Below are 15,360 nucleotides of genomic sequence, written 5' to 3' on the forward strand. Positions count from 1 at the left end.
TTTAGTTTCCAGGATTTATTAAAATTCTGAAATTCTGTGCCCTTTTGATTTTATTTATTGGAAAATGGGGAATATTTAGCTACCATATATGAAAACAATAATAGAAAGGAATAAACCCTAAACAATGCAGAAGAGAAAATAAAAAGAATTCAATTAAAATATTATTTTAATGTCATAGAAAGAAAAAAAATAAATCCAGAAAACAAGAAAAATCTTCATTGAACTAGGCAGGATACTCAAAGAGAAAACCAAACTGGGAAGTCAGTAAGTGGAGAAATGAATTAGAAATATCTTTTAAAATATGCTAAATATAGTTAACATAACACAGACTATATGTACATATTCTCCATGTACAGTAAAACAGTTTCTGTCTCGTACTTACCTGGTCTTGCTTATTAAAACCTAGGGTCCTTTTGCCACAGATAATTGATATTTGCCTTCAAAACTTTGATGGTTAAAGAACAAAAAGGTACTCTTTACTACTGTAATTTCCAAACATATTAGGACAAACTTTTCTAGTAGCCAAACTTCTAAGGAACATGCTAAAGAGAGTTAATATATAACACAATGTGACTTTCTGAATTTATCTGATATATGCCAGTACCTTGATCCCATTTCTGCATATGTCTCTATCCATCTATGTTTAGGGGCAAAATAAACGATTTGACAGTGAGACAGGATAATGGTCAAATCATGGTTTGGCTACTTGTTAACTATGAAATCATGAGCCAATATTACAATTTCTTTAACCGAAGTTGCCTAATTAGTAAAAAACCAATAATACCACAAATACTTTGTAAAGCTGTGGGAAGATAAAGTAAGATGATAAATGTCAAGCATGTAATATGGTGTCTAGTATAGAGTAGAACACTAAACAGATAGTAGTTTCTATTTGATTTACTTAGTTAACATATCATTTTTTAAAAATCTATGCAATCATACCTGTCAAAACACTCTTCAACAGGAGGAAGCACTAGTGAAAAAATGTAAAATGCATTTTAAATCAACAGTGAAACAGGATAGAATATTAGAAACATAAAAGAACACAGGGGCTTATTCTTATAATCTCAGCTACTCAGAAGACTAAGACAGAAGTATCACTTGAGCAGCACAGGAGTTGGTGACCAGCCTGGACAACACAGCAAGATTCTATCTTTATAAAAATAATCAAACAGGCATGGCACAGTGGCTCAAGCCTGTAATCCCAGCATAATCTCAGCTACTCAGAAGACTTAGACAGAAGTATCACTTGAGCAGCACAGGAGTTGGTGACCAACCTGGACAACACAGCAAGATTCTATCTTTATAAAAATAATCAAACAGGCATGGCACAGTGGCTCAAGCCTGTAATCCCAGCACTTTGGGAGGCAGAGGCCAGTGGATCACTTGAGGTCAGAAGGTTGAGACCAGCCTGGCCAAAATGGTGAAACCCCATCCCTACTAAAAATAAAAAAATTAGCTAGGTGTGGCAGCACACACTGGTAGTCCCAGCTACTAAGGAGGTGGGGGCAGGAGAATCACTTGATTCCAAGAGACTGAAGTTGCAATGAGCCAAGACTGTGCCATTGCACTCCAGCCTGGGCAGCAGAAAGAGTGAGAATGTGTCTCAAAATAAAAAATAAATAAATAAATAAAAATGAGAAAAGAAAAAATAAGAATCAGTAAATCATTCAATATGCAGGCTCAAATAGCTTACAATTTTCTAAAGAATCTTCATAAGGAATCCTCTTTATTTCAAGTGGTTTTGCAATATTCTAGAAGAAGAACACAATCGGTTTAAGAATAACATGCAGCAAGTTAAAATAATTGCAACATCCATCATTACTACATGATCTAACACAAAATGTACAGGTTTTGAAATAACTCATGTTTAGATTCAAATCTTGAGTCTGCCATTTACTTATCTACATATTCCAATGACGTGATGATTATGATTGGTAGTACAGTCTCAAAATATTACTCCTTTTAACCCTAGTTGATTTTTATATACATACTATGATACTCATTAGTTTTTTTTCCTATCCACAATACCTAAGACAAAAATTTACTCATATATAATTTAGAGTATCACCGAATAAAATAATACAAAAGTAAATTAACAACATTATTTTTCAAAATATGTATGTATTATTTCTATCTGTGTGAATTACATTTTGTGGGAATAAAATGTGAGCCTGTGGTTTTTAGTAGTCCTATATTTAAATCGGTTGGCATTGGAAACAGTACAAGTTGCTTGCATTCTCTGTGTTAAAAGCTAAGCACAAATTATTGTATAACTTCAGCTCCTTCCAAAAAAGAGAGAACAAAACAACCAACCACCTTATAGAGCAATGATTAATGAACGAAAGCCACACAGAGTTGCTAAAGAGAAAGCCGTAATAAGAATGCTGATAATAGAAACAGAGGTGAAATGAGAAAACAGACACTAAAGACATGTGTTCTGCAAGGAAAAAGTTGAGACTGCGGTAAATCATTTTCAAACAAAGAGGAAGGACAGAGAAACAAACAAAAAAAGAGACATGACCAGTCAATCAAATGTGAGCTTAAAAGAAAAGCTTGTGTTCATAATATAAGCCCAATAATACTGGTTAGCATTTACTCTACAATTTGTTTGTGTCAATACTTATATAATAAAGAATTTAATTCATTTATTATAAAATAAGACATCCCAAGAGTTAAACGTGATCATCCACCTGAAATTTGAAACATTCCTACTACATAGAGAGAGAAAGAAAAAAAGAAAGTTCCATCAACTTCCCACCTGGAGAAAGAATTTTTATTCACAACTGCAAAGAGTACTGCATGCCTTGAAAAGCATACATTTAACACAATATAATTGGGGCTTTAAAAGTTTAAGAAAATTTAATCTAAAATCCTAATCTGTGCTTCCAGTTGGAAGATATTAGAAAACATGCTGTATCCACCTTTCCTATTTCCTATCCTTCTTTTCTAATTGTTATTTTTTTCTATATGATGAATTTTCTAAACAGAAGTCACATAAATTTACACATTGTCAACCTTAGAAGAAAAGATAAACTAAAAACATTCTAGAAATTTAATAGATTTGTTAGCTATATTATACATATTTCTTAACTATAACATTCTGTTATATAAAAGCCCATTTGTTTATTCACATTAAAGCCCTTACAATATTTTTTTTTATATGCAAGGTATTATTCTAGGTATTCCAGGATACATACAAATATGTTCTCTATTTCAACTGGCTCATACTAATGCTGGAGCTTTACAATTATTTTTTCAAGAACAAAGACAAACTCCTCTGAAATTTGAAATTTAGAATGATACAAGGACCCTGATTACTTATTTTTTTAAAATTATAATGCAAAACCCTTGTAAAACTAAAGTCTTACCATAAGAATATGAAGAGTGTCTGCTTATCAAACAGGTTTTTTTAAATCAAAATGCATATTCTTCAAAGAGATAATGAGTTTAAACTATATTTTTAATTTAAAGAGGACTTAAAAAACACATTGTAAACCCTTTGCAATACAGATTTCAGAACCAAACAAATTTCAAATCTCACACAATATATATATATATATATTTTTTAATTGCCTTTTAGGTTTTGGGGTACATGTGAAGAACATGCAAGATTGTTGCATAGGTACATACATGACAACACAGTTTGCTGCATTCCTCTGCATCACCTATATCTGGCATTTCTCCCCATGTTATCCCTCCCCAACTTCCCACCCCCTACTGTCCCTCCCCTAGTTCTCCCCCGACAGACCCCAGTGTGTGATGCTCCCCTCCCTGTGTCTATGTGTTCTTATTGTTCAACACCTGCCTATGAGTGAGAACATGCAGTTATTTTCTGTTCTTGTGTCAGTTTCCTGAGTATGATGATTTCCAGGTTCATCCATGTACCTACAAAGGACACAAACTCATCTTTTTTTTTTGCTACATAGTATTCCATGGTGTATATGTGCCACATTTTCCCTGTCTGGTCTATCATCGATGGGCATTTGGGTTGGTTCCAAGTCTTCGTTTTTGAAAACAGGGACGCAATTAACATTCATGTTCATGTGTCCTTATATTAGAATGATTTATAATCCTTGGGATATATACCCAGTAATGGCATTGCTGGGTCAAATGGAATTTCTATTTCTAGGTCCTTGAAGAATTGCCACACTGTCTTCTGCAATGATTGAACTAATTTACACTCCCATCAACAGTGTAAAAGTGTTCCTATTTCTCCATATCCTCTCCAGCATCTGTTGTCTCTGGATTTTTTTAATGATCACAATTCTAACTGGCATGAGATGGTATCTCAATGTAAATTTGATTTGCATTTCTCTAATGATGAGTGATGATGAGCATTTTTTCATTTTTCTTGGCCTCATATATGTCTTCTTTTGTAAAGTGTCTGTCGATATGCTTCACTTACTTTTGAATGGGCTTGGTTTTTTCTTGTATATCTGTTTTAGTTCTTTGAGATTCTGGATATTAGCCCTTTGTCAGATTAATAGATTGCAAAAACTTTTTCCCATTCTGTTGGTTGCCAATTCACTCTAACAACTGTTTCTTTTGCTGTGCAGAAGCTCTGGAGTTTAATTAGATCCCATTTGTCTATTTTGGCTTTTGTTGCCAATGCTTTTGGTGTTTTAGTCATGAAGTCCTTGCCTATGCCTACGTCCTGAATGGTTTTGCCTAGGCTTTCTTCTAGGGTTTTAAAGGTGTTAGGTCTTATGTTTGTCTTTAATCCATCTAGAGTTAGTTTTAGTGTAAGGTGTCAGAAAGGGGTCCAGCTTCTGCTTTCTGCACATGGCTAGCCAGTTTTCCCAACACCATTTATTAAACAGGGAATCCTTTCCCCATTGCTTGTTTTTGTCAGGTTTGTCAAAGATCAGATGGTTGTAGATGTGTGGCATTGCGTCTGAGGCCTCTGTTCTGTTTCAGTGGTCTATATCTCTGTTTTGGCACCAGTACCATGCTGTTTTGGTTACTGTAGCCTTGTAGTATAGTTTGAAGTCAGATAGTGTGATGCCTCCAGCTTTGTTCTTTTGGTTTAGAATTCACTTGGCTATGCGGACTCTCTTTTGGTTCCATATGAAGTTTAAGGTGGTTTTTTCCAATTCTCTGAAGATCATTGGTAGCTTGATGGGGATAGCATTGAATCTATAAATTACTTTGGGCATTATGGTCATTTTCACGATATTGATTCTTGCTAACCATGAGCATGGAATGTTTCTCCATCTGTGTCCTCTCTTATTTCCTTGAGCAGTGGTTTGTAGTTCTCCTTGAAGAGGTCCTTTACATTCTTTGTTAGTTGTATTCCTAGATACTTTATTCTCTTTGTAGCAATTGTGAATGGCACTTCATTCTTGATTTGGCTCTCTTTAAGTCTGTTATTGGTGTATAGGAATGCTTGTGGTTTTTGCACATTGATTTTTTATCCTGAGACTTTGTTGATGTTGCTTACCAGTTTCAGGAGATTTTGGGCTGAGATGATGGGGTGTTCTAAAAATACAATCATGTCATGTGCAAATAGAGACAAATTGACTTCCTCTTTTCCTAATTGAATACCCTTTATTTCTTTTTCTTGCCTGATTGCTCTAGCTAGAACTTCCAATACTAAATTGAATAGGAGTGGTGACAAAGAACATCCTTGTCTAGTGCCAGAATTCAAAGGGAATGCTTCCAGTTTTTGCCTATTCCGTACAATATTGACTATGGGTTTGTTGTAAATAGCATTTATTATTTTGAGATACATTCCTTCTATACCTAGTTTATTGAGAGTTTTTAGCATAAAGGGCTGTTGAATTTTGTCAAAGGCCTTCTCTGCATCTATTGAGGTAATCATGTGATTTTTGTCTTTGGTTCTGTTTATGTGGTGGATTATGCTTACACACTCGTGAATGTTGAACCAGGTGTGCATCGACGGGATAAAGCCTACTTGATCGTGGTGGATAAGCTTTGTGATTTGCTGTTGCAATCGGCTAGCCAGTATTTTATTGAAGATTTTTGCATCTATGTTCATCATGGATATTGGCCTGAAGTTTTCTTTTCTTGTTGAGTCTCTGCCAGGTTTTCATATCAGGATGATGCTGGTCTTGTAAAATGATGTGGGAAAAATTCCATCTTTTTGGATTGTTTGGAATAGTTTCAGAAGGAGTGGTACCTGCTCCTCTTTGTATGTCTGGTAGAATTTGGCTGTGAACCCATCTAAACCTGGGCTTTTTTTGGTGGGTGGGCTATTAATTGCTGCCTCAGCTTTAGCCCTTGTTATCAGTCTATTCAGGGTTTTGACTTCTTCCTTGCTTAGGCTTGGGAGGATGCAAGTGTCCAGGGATTTATCCATTTCTTCCAGGTTTACAGGTTTATGTGCATAGAGTTGTTTGTAGTAATCTCTGATGATGGTTTGTATTTCTGTGGAATTTGTGGTAACATCCCCTTTATTGTTTTTTTATTTCATTTTTTCAATTACTCTCTCTTTTCCTTTTTATTAACCTGGCTAGTGGTCTATTTTGTTGATCTTTTTAAAAAACCAGCTCTTGGATTTATTGATTTTTTGTAGGGTTTTTTTTTTGTGTGTCTCTATCTCCTTCAGTTCTGCTCTGATCTTAGTTATTTTTTGTCTTCTGCTAGCTTTTGAGTTTTTTTGATCTTGCTCCTCTAGCTCTTTCAATTATGACAATAGGGTGTTTATTTTAGGTCTTTCCTTGCTTCTCATGTGGGCAATTTTTGCTATAAATTTTCCTCTAGACACTGCTTTAAATGTGTCCCAGAGATTCTAATATGTTGTGTCTTTGTTCTCATTAATTTTGAAGAACATCTTTATTTCTGCCTTCATTTCATTGTTTATCCATTCAATTTTCAAGAGCCAGTTGTTCACAGTTTCCATAAAGCTGTACAGTTCTGTGTTAGTTTCTGAATTCTGAGTCCTACCTTGATTGCACTGCGGTCTGAGAGACAGTTTGTTATGATTTCCATTGTTTTGCATTTGCTGAGGAGTAATTTACTTCCAATTATGTGGTAAATTTTAGAGTAGGTATGATGTGGTGCTTAGAAGAATGTATATTCTGTGGATTTGGGAAGGAAAGCTCTGTAAATGTGTATTAGGTTTGCTTGGTCCACGTCTGAGTTCAAGCCCTGGATATCCTTGTTAATTTTCTGTCCATTGATCTCTCTAATATTGACAATGGAGTGTTAAAGTCTCCCACTATTATTGTGTGGGAGTCTAAGTCTCTTTGTAAGTCATTAAGAACTTGCTTTATGTATCTGGGTGCTCCTGTATTGGGTGTGTATATATTTAGAATTGTTAGCTTTTCCTGTTGCATTGAACCTTTTACCATTATGTAATGTCATTCTTTGTTTCTTTTGATTTTTGTTTGTTTAAAGTCTATTTTATCAAAGACTAGGATTGCAACTACTGCTTTGTGTTGCTCTCCATTTGCTTGGTAAGTCTTCATCCCTTTATTTTGACCCTATGTTTATCCTTGCATGTGACATGGGTTTCCTGGATACAGCACATTGATGAGTTTTGACTTTTTTTTTTTTTTGAGACAGAGTTTCGCTCTTGTTACCCAGGCTGGAGTGCAATGGTGTGATCTTGGCTCACCACAACCTCCACCTCCTGGGTTCAGGCAATTCTTCTGCCTCAGCCTCCTGGGTAGCTGGGATTACAGGCATGCACCACCATACCCAGCTAATTTATGTATTTTTAGTAGAGACAAGGTTTCACTATGTTGACCAGGATGGTCTCGATCTGTTGACCTCAAGATCCACCTGCCTCAGCCTCCCAAAGTGCTGGGATTACAGGCGTGAGGTTTTGACTTTTTATCCAATTTGCCAATCTGTGTATTTTGATTGTGGCATTTAGCCTATTTATATTTAAGGTTAATATTGTTATGTGTGAATTTGATATTGCCATTTTGATGCTAGCTGGTTGTTTCACCTGTTAGTTGATGCAGTTTCTTTATTGTGTCACTGCTCTTTACCATTTGGTACATTTTTGGAGTGGCTGGTACTGGTTGTTCCTTTTTATGTATAGTGCTTCTTTCAGGAGCTCTTGTAAAGCAGGCCTGGTGGTGATGAAATCCCTAAGCAACTGCTTGTTTTTAAATAATTTGATCTCCTTTGCTTATGAAACTTAGTTTGGCTGGATATAAAATCCTAGGTTAAAAGTTCTTTTCTTTAAGTATGTTGAATACTGGACCCCAGTCTCTTCTGGCTTGTAGGGTTTCTGCTGAGAGATCCACTGTGAGTCTGATGGGTTTCCCTTTGAAAGGGAAGTGATCTGATCTTTCTCTCTTGCTGCCCTTAGCATTGTTTCCTTCATTTCAACCCTGTTGAATCTGACGATTGTGTGCCTTGGGATTACTCTTCTTGTGGAATATCTTTGTGGTGTTCCCTGTAATTCCTGGACTTGAATGTTGGCCTGCCTTGCTAGGTTGGGGGAAATTTCCTGTATAAAATCCTGAAGAGTGTTTTCCAGCTTGAAATCATTTTCTCTGACAATTTCAGGTACACCTATCAAACGTAGATTAGGCCTTTTCACATAGTCCCATATTTCTTGGAGGCTTCGTTCATTTCTTTTTACTCTTTTTCTCTAATCTTGCCTTCTCATTTAATTTCATTGGTTGGTCTTTGATCTCTGATATCCTTTCTTCTGCTTTGTCAATTCAGCTATTGAAACTTGTGTATGTTTCATGAAGTTCTCATATTGTGCTTTTCAGCTCCATCAATTCATTTACATTTCTCTCTAAGCTGTTTATTTTCATTAGCATTTCATCAAACCTTTTTTCAAGGTTCTTAGTTTCTTTGCATTGGGTTAGAACATGTTCTTTTAGCTCACAGAAGTTTCTTATTACCCACCTTCTGAAGCCTGTTTCTGTCAATTCATCAGACTCATTCTTCATCCAGCCTTGTTCCCCTGCTGATGAGGAGTTGTGATCCCTTGGAAGAGAACAGGCATTTTGGTTTTGGGTGTTTTCATCCTTTCTGTGCTGGTTTCTTCCCATCTTTGTGGATGTATTTACCTTTGGTCTTTGTAGTTGGTGCCTTTCAGATGGGCTCTCTGAGTAGATGTGCTGCTTGTTAATGATGAAGTTATTTCTTTCTGTTTCTTAGTTTTCTTTCTAGGAGTCAGGGCCCTCTGCTGTAGGACTGCTGGAGGTCCACTCCAGGCCCTGCTTGCCTGGGGCTCACCTGCAGTGGCTGCAGAACACTAAGGGTTGCAACCAGGTCCTTCTGCTATCTTTGTTCCAGAAGGATACCTGCCAGATGTCAGTCTGAGCTCTCCTTTATGAGGTGGCTCTTTGGATATATGGGGTTGGGGAACTGCGTGAGGAGACAGTCTGTCCTTTATAGGAGCTCAAGTGCTGAGCTGTGATCTCTGTTGTTCCATTCAGAGCTGCTCAGCAGGTATGTTTAAGTCTACTGCAGCAGAACTCTTAACAGCCTTTTTTTCCCCCCCAGGTGCTCTATCCTGAAAAGGTAGGGCTTTATTTATAAGTTTCTGTCATGCTGCTGCCTTTTTTCAGGGATGTCCTACCCAGTGAGGAGGCAGTCTAGTCACAGTCTGCCAGCAGAGTCATTGCTGAGCTACTGTGGGCTCTACCCAGCTGCTGTGTGAACTTCCTGCAGTCCTGTTTATAGGAGTATAGTTAAAACTGCCTTGGCAATGGTGGCCCACCTCTGTAATGGCAGACTCTCTCTGTAAAGACAAACTGCCTCAGCAATGGTGGGCTGCCTCAGTAACTATGGATTGCCTCGGCAATGGTGGACTACCTCAGTAGGAGTGGACTGCCTTGGTAATGGCAGACACCCTCCCCCACGGAGATGGACCATCCTGGGTTCAGCCGTGCTTGCTGTGAAACTCTAAATGCAGAGCGTTTCAGATTGCTGCTCTTTGTGGGGGTGGGACCAGCCATGCCTGATCACCTGGCTCCCTGCCTCCCTTTTTTTTCAGTTGAAGAGAAAATTCTGTCTCCCAGGCACTTCAGTCACCAGTTGAAATGGCACTCAAATTGCACTAGCAGTTCGTGGCATTTTTTCACCCAGGAATCTCCTGGCCTGGCTCCCTGTTTCAGGCCCCTTTTTTTCAGTTCAGTGAGTGACTCTGTCTCCCAGGAGTTCCAGTTGCCAGTTGAAAAGGCACCCAGATTTGTGTGAGATTTTGTGCAGAAACCCACTGTGCCAGCTGAAACAGTCACACTAGAGGCACTTTTCCACCCAGGAATCTCCTGGCCTGGCTCCCTGTTTCAGTCCCCTTTTTATACAATCTGAAGAGAAACCAAAGTATCAGCCCCCTTTTTATCAGTTGAATGGGCAACACTGTCTCCCAGGAGTTGCAGTCGCCTGTTGAAAAGGCACCTGGACTTGTGTGACATTTTGTGTGGAGACCCGATGTGCCAGCTGAAACAGCAGTGCTGGAGACACAAGGTTCTTTTTTACCAGGGAATCTCCTGGCCTAGCTCCCTACTTTGGTCTCCTTTTTATCAGTTGAATGGGTGACTCTGTCTCCCAGTCACTACAGTAGCCAGCTGAAATGGCACCCCAAACTCACGTGTTTTCCTGTGTGCAGACCCACTATGTTGGCTGAAACAGCCACGTTGGAGAACTGTGGAGCTACTCCGCATGAACATCTCCTGCTCCGTGGGCAATAAAAATCTATCTGGAAATGCAGCGACCACTCACCCTCCATGATCTCACTGGGAACTACAGTGAGCTGCTCCTACTCGGCCATCTTGGATCCCCTCCACAATTAGAGATAAGGTCTTGCTATATTGCCAAGCTTGGTCTTGAGCTCCTGGACTAGCAATTCTCCTAGCTTCATCTCTTGAATAGCTGTGACTACAGGCACATGTTACCATGTCTAGTTAAATTTCCACAATTTCTGATATTAATTTAATCTAATTATAGAACCAAGAATAAAAATAAAGAAATAGCTCTCCACAAATAACCGTATGATATAAAATAAGTGTATGAGAAATTAAAAGAAATTATAAGCAATGTGTAACAGGGTGATTCCATGATTCTTATAAGTCATCTGATCTATCAAAGATTCATTTAAATGGAAGTATTATAATGCATACTCATATTATTTACAACTCAAAATAAAGACACATACTCACATGAGCCTAGACCAAAATTCCTATTTCCTCTATTGCAAAAAAGCATTCTCTAACATCATTTTTCTGTCACTATATATATTCTAGCCCATTATTTTCAGATCCAAACTCTCAAAGTATTTAACAACTACTTTATTTTTGCCAAGTAGAAAAAAATAAAAATTAACCCCTCCTATTCCTTGGAAATGGTTCTCTCTAATAAAATTTTTACTATAAACATAAAAAAAGATAGGTAGACAACTGCTAGATTTAAAAGATAATAATATAAAAAATGAGATTTAGAGTGAGAAAATTAATTCTACAAGTGAGTAATTTACCGTGTAACCAGAATAAGACTTATCCTCTGGCACAGGCTTTGTACAACCAACCGGTCTCCTGAAACACCTACAGAGCAAAACAATACAACAAAAATGAGCAGGTTCATTTCTTAAAACAAAACAAACACTGTCAGTCTATACATCCACGTCCCCTCCCAAAAAATGGTAAAACAAACTTTGAGGAAGGTCAGTTACCTGTACATTAAATAATATTTCTTGATATAATTTAGATATAACCTCTGTTTTAGAAAACATTTTGGTTCCGTATTTCTGCCTCCACCTCTCCCAACCTATGAAATGCCCAATGAACCCTCACCCTTAAACTCATAACAAATACTGACAGGCAATACAATGTCAGAGCCAGACAATAATTTGTCCTTATAAATTATCTATCATAAAGGCTAAACTGAAAATCAAATTGATATCTGACCGAACTTTTGCTACTGAACTGGAGTAAATGTGATAACGTAAAGCAAGGTAAAAAATGCACTGTCTCTTCTCCATTAACTATTACTGATTAAAAGACAAATCTATGTCACTGGAAAATGGAAGTCATGGAACTTCAGCATGTAAACAGTGCACATTAATTCTGTTTGACCTAGAAGACTGCACAGAGCCCCCTGAAACACTAGACATGTTCAAAAGCTGAGTGTGCAAAAATAAAAATACAAAGGTTTACATTGTTATTGGGAATATCCTTCACAGAAGATCAAAACATAGAAAATTATAAAATTCAATTACTGTTATTACATAGATCCTGAATTATTCAGGTCCACAAAAACCAGCAAGATTAACAATCTTCATAGACACACAGACACCCAAGACAGGCTGCTGGAAAAGTCTCCCTACTGAATAGTTATAACTCCATTTCATTTATTACTATCTAATTATCTTCTTTCCCATAGGCTCCCACTTCTGGATCCCTCTTCTGCAGGGATTTATGGCAGTATCCTATCTATACCTTCAGCCTATGGAAGCCCAGATTCCTAAAAAGACAAGCTAAACTAATTGAGATTAGGGGTTCTCTATTACTCTGCTGCTGAAAAGTAATTAACTCTTAGTCAAACACCCCAAATATACGGATGTTACCAACTACCCAAGTGAAGCTTTATTACCAATTTACCAACCAATCCTACCTTTGCCCTAACCTATGGGTACATGAGAGAATTCAACAAAGAGGCAAAAAAAAAAAAACTGACATCCACCCTGGGTCACAGATCTCTGTACTTAAGGAATATCCAGGTGGCTCACTCATAAGGGGTTCTAAGCCCTCTGTTAGCTTGAGTGGAAGAAGATGATACCACATTCCTATTTGCTCCAGAGACTCTTTCCAGTGGCTCAAATTCTTTTAACATTTTTCAATAAAAACTTTAAAGTTTGGTAGTTGCTCCAGTTAAACAAACAAGAGGCAGCAGCCTTTTCAGAACCCCTTGAATGCTCTATTTTAATATGTCTTTCTGGATAACTCCCAACATCTTGTGTTTCCAACTTCTTAAGTGTTTATTTCTCTTCAAAATTAGCTGTGCCCTGCAAATTCCATTCTTACCCACTTTCATTGAGTTCAACACTTATTACATTCTCATGCTTTTGGCTGAATTCACTAGAGCCACTCCCTCTTTCTGTTATAAAAACATGCAATGACAAAATAATGTAAGAACAGACTGGAATTTAAATAAAGAAATCTGAGTTCAAACCTTATTTCTGCCATTTACTATATCCAACTGAATTATATTCTCTTTCAGTTTCAGATTCTCCACCTGAACAACCACATAATCAAGATGGAAAACATAGATTCAACTACTACAGGATATTTTATTTAGTCTCCAGGATTTCATAAAATTCCAAATTCTGTGCCATTCTGATTTTGTCTATAGGAAAATGGGGTATATTTAACTACCATACACAGAAACGATGATAGAAAGTAATAAACCCTAAGCAATGCAGAAGAGAAAGTAACAAGAAATCAAGAAAATATTATTTAAACGTCATAGAAAAAAATAATAAATCCAGAAAACAAGAAAAAGCTTCATCGAACTAGGCAGGATACTCAAAGAGAAAACCAAACTGGGTACTCAGTAAGTGGAGAAATTAATTAAAAATCTCTTTTCAATATATGCTAAATATAGTTAAAATAACATAGGCTATATGTAGATATACTCCATGTACAGTAAAATGATTTCTCTCTTGGACTGACCTGGTCTTGCTTATGAAACACTTAGGGTCACTTGGCCACAGAAAATTGATATCTGCCTTCAAAAAATTGATTGTTAAACAAAAAGAAAAAAAAAAAAAACAGGTACTGGCTACTAGTGTAATTGCCAAACATATTAGGACAAACATTTGGAGTAGCCAAGATTCTAAGGAACACTCTAAAGAGAATTAATATATAACAAAATGTGACTTTCTGAATTGATCTGATTTAAACCACTACCTTGATCCCACTGCTGCACACATCTCTCTCCGTATCTGCTTAGGTGCAAAGTGATTTGAAAAGCCAGGCAGGATGCTTAAAAAATCATGGGTTGGCTACCTGTTAACTATGGAATCATGAGCCAAAATTTCAACCTATTTGAACCAGAGTTGCCCCATGAGTGAGAAAGCTATAATAGCACCAATACTTTGTATAGCTGTATGAAGATGACACGAGATGGTAAATGTGAATCAGGTAATATGATGTCTAAGATAGACTACTACACTAAACAGATACTAGTATCTATTCTCTTTATCCATTTAGTTAACACATCACTTTAAAAAATCTGTGAAATCATACCTGTTTAAATGTTCGTCAATGGCAGAATGCACTTAAAAAAAAACAAAACGTATTTTAAATCAACAATACAAAACTATAGAATACTGGAAACATAGAAGAACACAGGGGCTTGTTCCAATAATCTCACTCAGAAGGTTGAGACAGAAATATCACTTGAGGAGCCCAGGAGTTTGAGACCAGCCTGGGCAACAGAGCATAATTCTATATTTATAAAAAATAATCATGCAGGCTGCTTGTGGTGGCTCAAACCTCTAATCCCAGCATTTTGGGTGACCAAGGCAGGTGAATCACTTAAGGACAGCAAATGAAGACAAGCCTGGCCAACAACATGAAACCTCGTTCCTACTAAAAATACAAAAGTCCGTAAGCTGTGGTGGCCCACACCTGTCATATATAAATTTCTAAAATACTCAGTGTAAATAGAAATGTGGATATGCCGAGTGATGAGAACCAATGTGATCTAAAACCAGAGGAGCAAATCAGACACCTGGGAATTAATGTCAAAGCAGGTGGCACTACTCCCACACGTCTTTCATTCAACACATCAGAATTTATACCACTGGACTACAAATATTCCTCATGCTCTTTAACTTGCCCAATAACTGAGAAGGTACACAATTACAATGACACTTCAGTTGAATGTATACTTCATGTCTACAGGGAAGGGTCCTAAATAGATCAGCTTGGATATAAGTTGGGTGAATACTTGTAGATAATATCCATTATTTCTCAAACCCTTGTGGTGAAATGACTTTCCTACATTGAGGGAATCCTCTACTTGAGCTTGCTGAAAGTTTCTTCACACACTCATGCAACACGGTAAGACACATAGGCCTCAATAAACAGTATCATCCTTTATCAGTTTTGACATACTTCTACTAAATAAAACTGCTACAAGCATTAGATATGAATCAGCATTTACATTCAGATATCACTCCAATATTCATTGAAATTAACCATTTTTGGAGTCAGTTAATTAATTCAACATAATTTTTGTTTCTAAAATAGTCTTCTTTGAAATGTCAATTTCTCTAAAGAAATTTAATTAAATAGCTATTTTATTCAAGAGTTAGCTCCTTGACCAATGGAGCCAATCTATTCATATTCAAGTTTATCTTATTTCAATAATTGAAATGAACAAAACATCTATCCTGATGCCTAATAGCAACAAAGAAGG

The 15,360-nt window shown here is 36.9% G+C and overlaps 1 protein-coding gene across 2 annotated transcripts in view; it reads right to left on the reverse strand.

Moving 5' to 3' along the window:
- The window catches only part of LOC100393583 (uncharacterized), a 227,223-nt gene that overhangs the window by 100,533 nt on the left and 111,330 nt on the right, over positions 1-15,360 (reverse strand). For both annotated transcript variants that reach the window (XM_078348925.1, XM_078348926.1), the window contains 4 exons: positions 14,184-14,214; positions 11,414-11,480; positions 1,697-1,754; positions 943-976 (listed from right to left, as the gene is read on the reverse strand). In XM_078348925.1, the coding sequence (XP_078205051.1) occupies positions 943-976; positions 1,697-1,754; positions 11,414-11,480; positions 14,184-14,214 (190 nt within the window). The remainder of the gene's footprint in view (positions 1-942; positions 977-1,696; positions 1,755-11,413; positions 11,481-14,183; positions 14,215-15,360) is intronic.

This window comes from Callithrix jacchus, chromosome 14 (assembly GCF_049354715.1).
Source record: "Callithrix jacchus isolate 240 chromosome 14, calJac240_pri, whole genome shotgun sequence".
Lineage (NCBI taxonomy): Eukaryota > Metazoa > Chordata > Mammalia > Primates > Cebidae > Callithrix > Callithrix jacchus.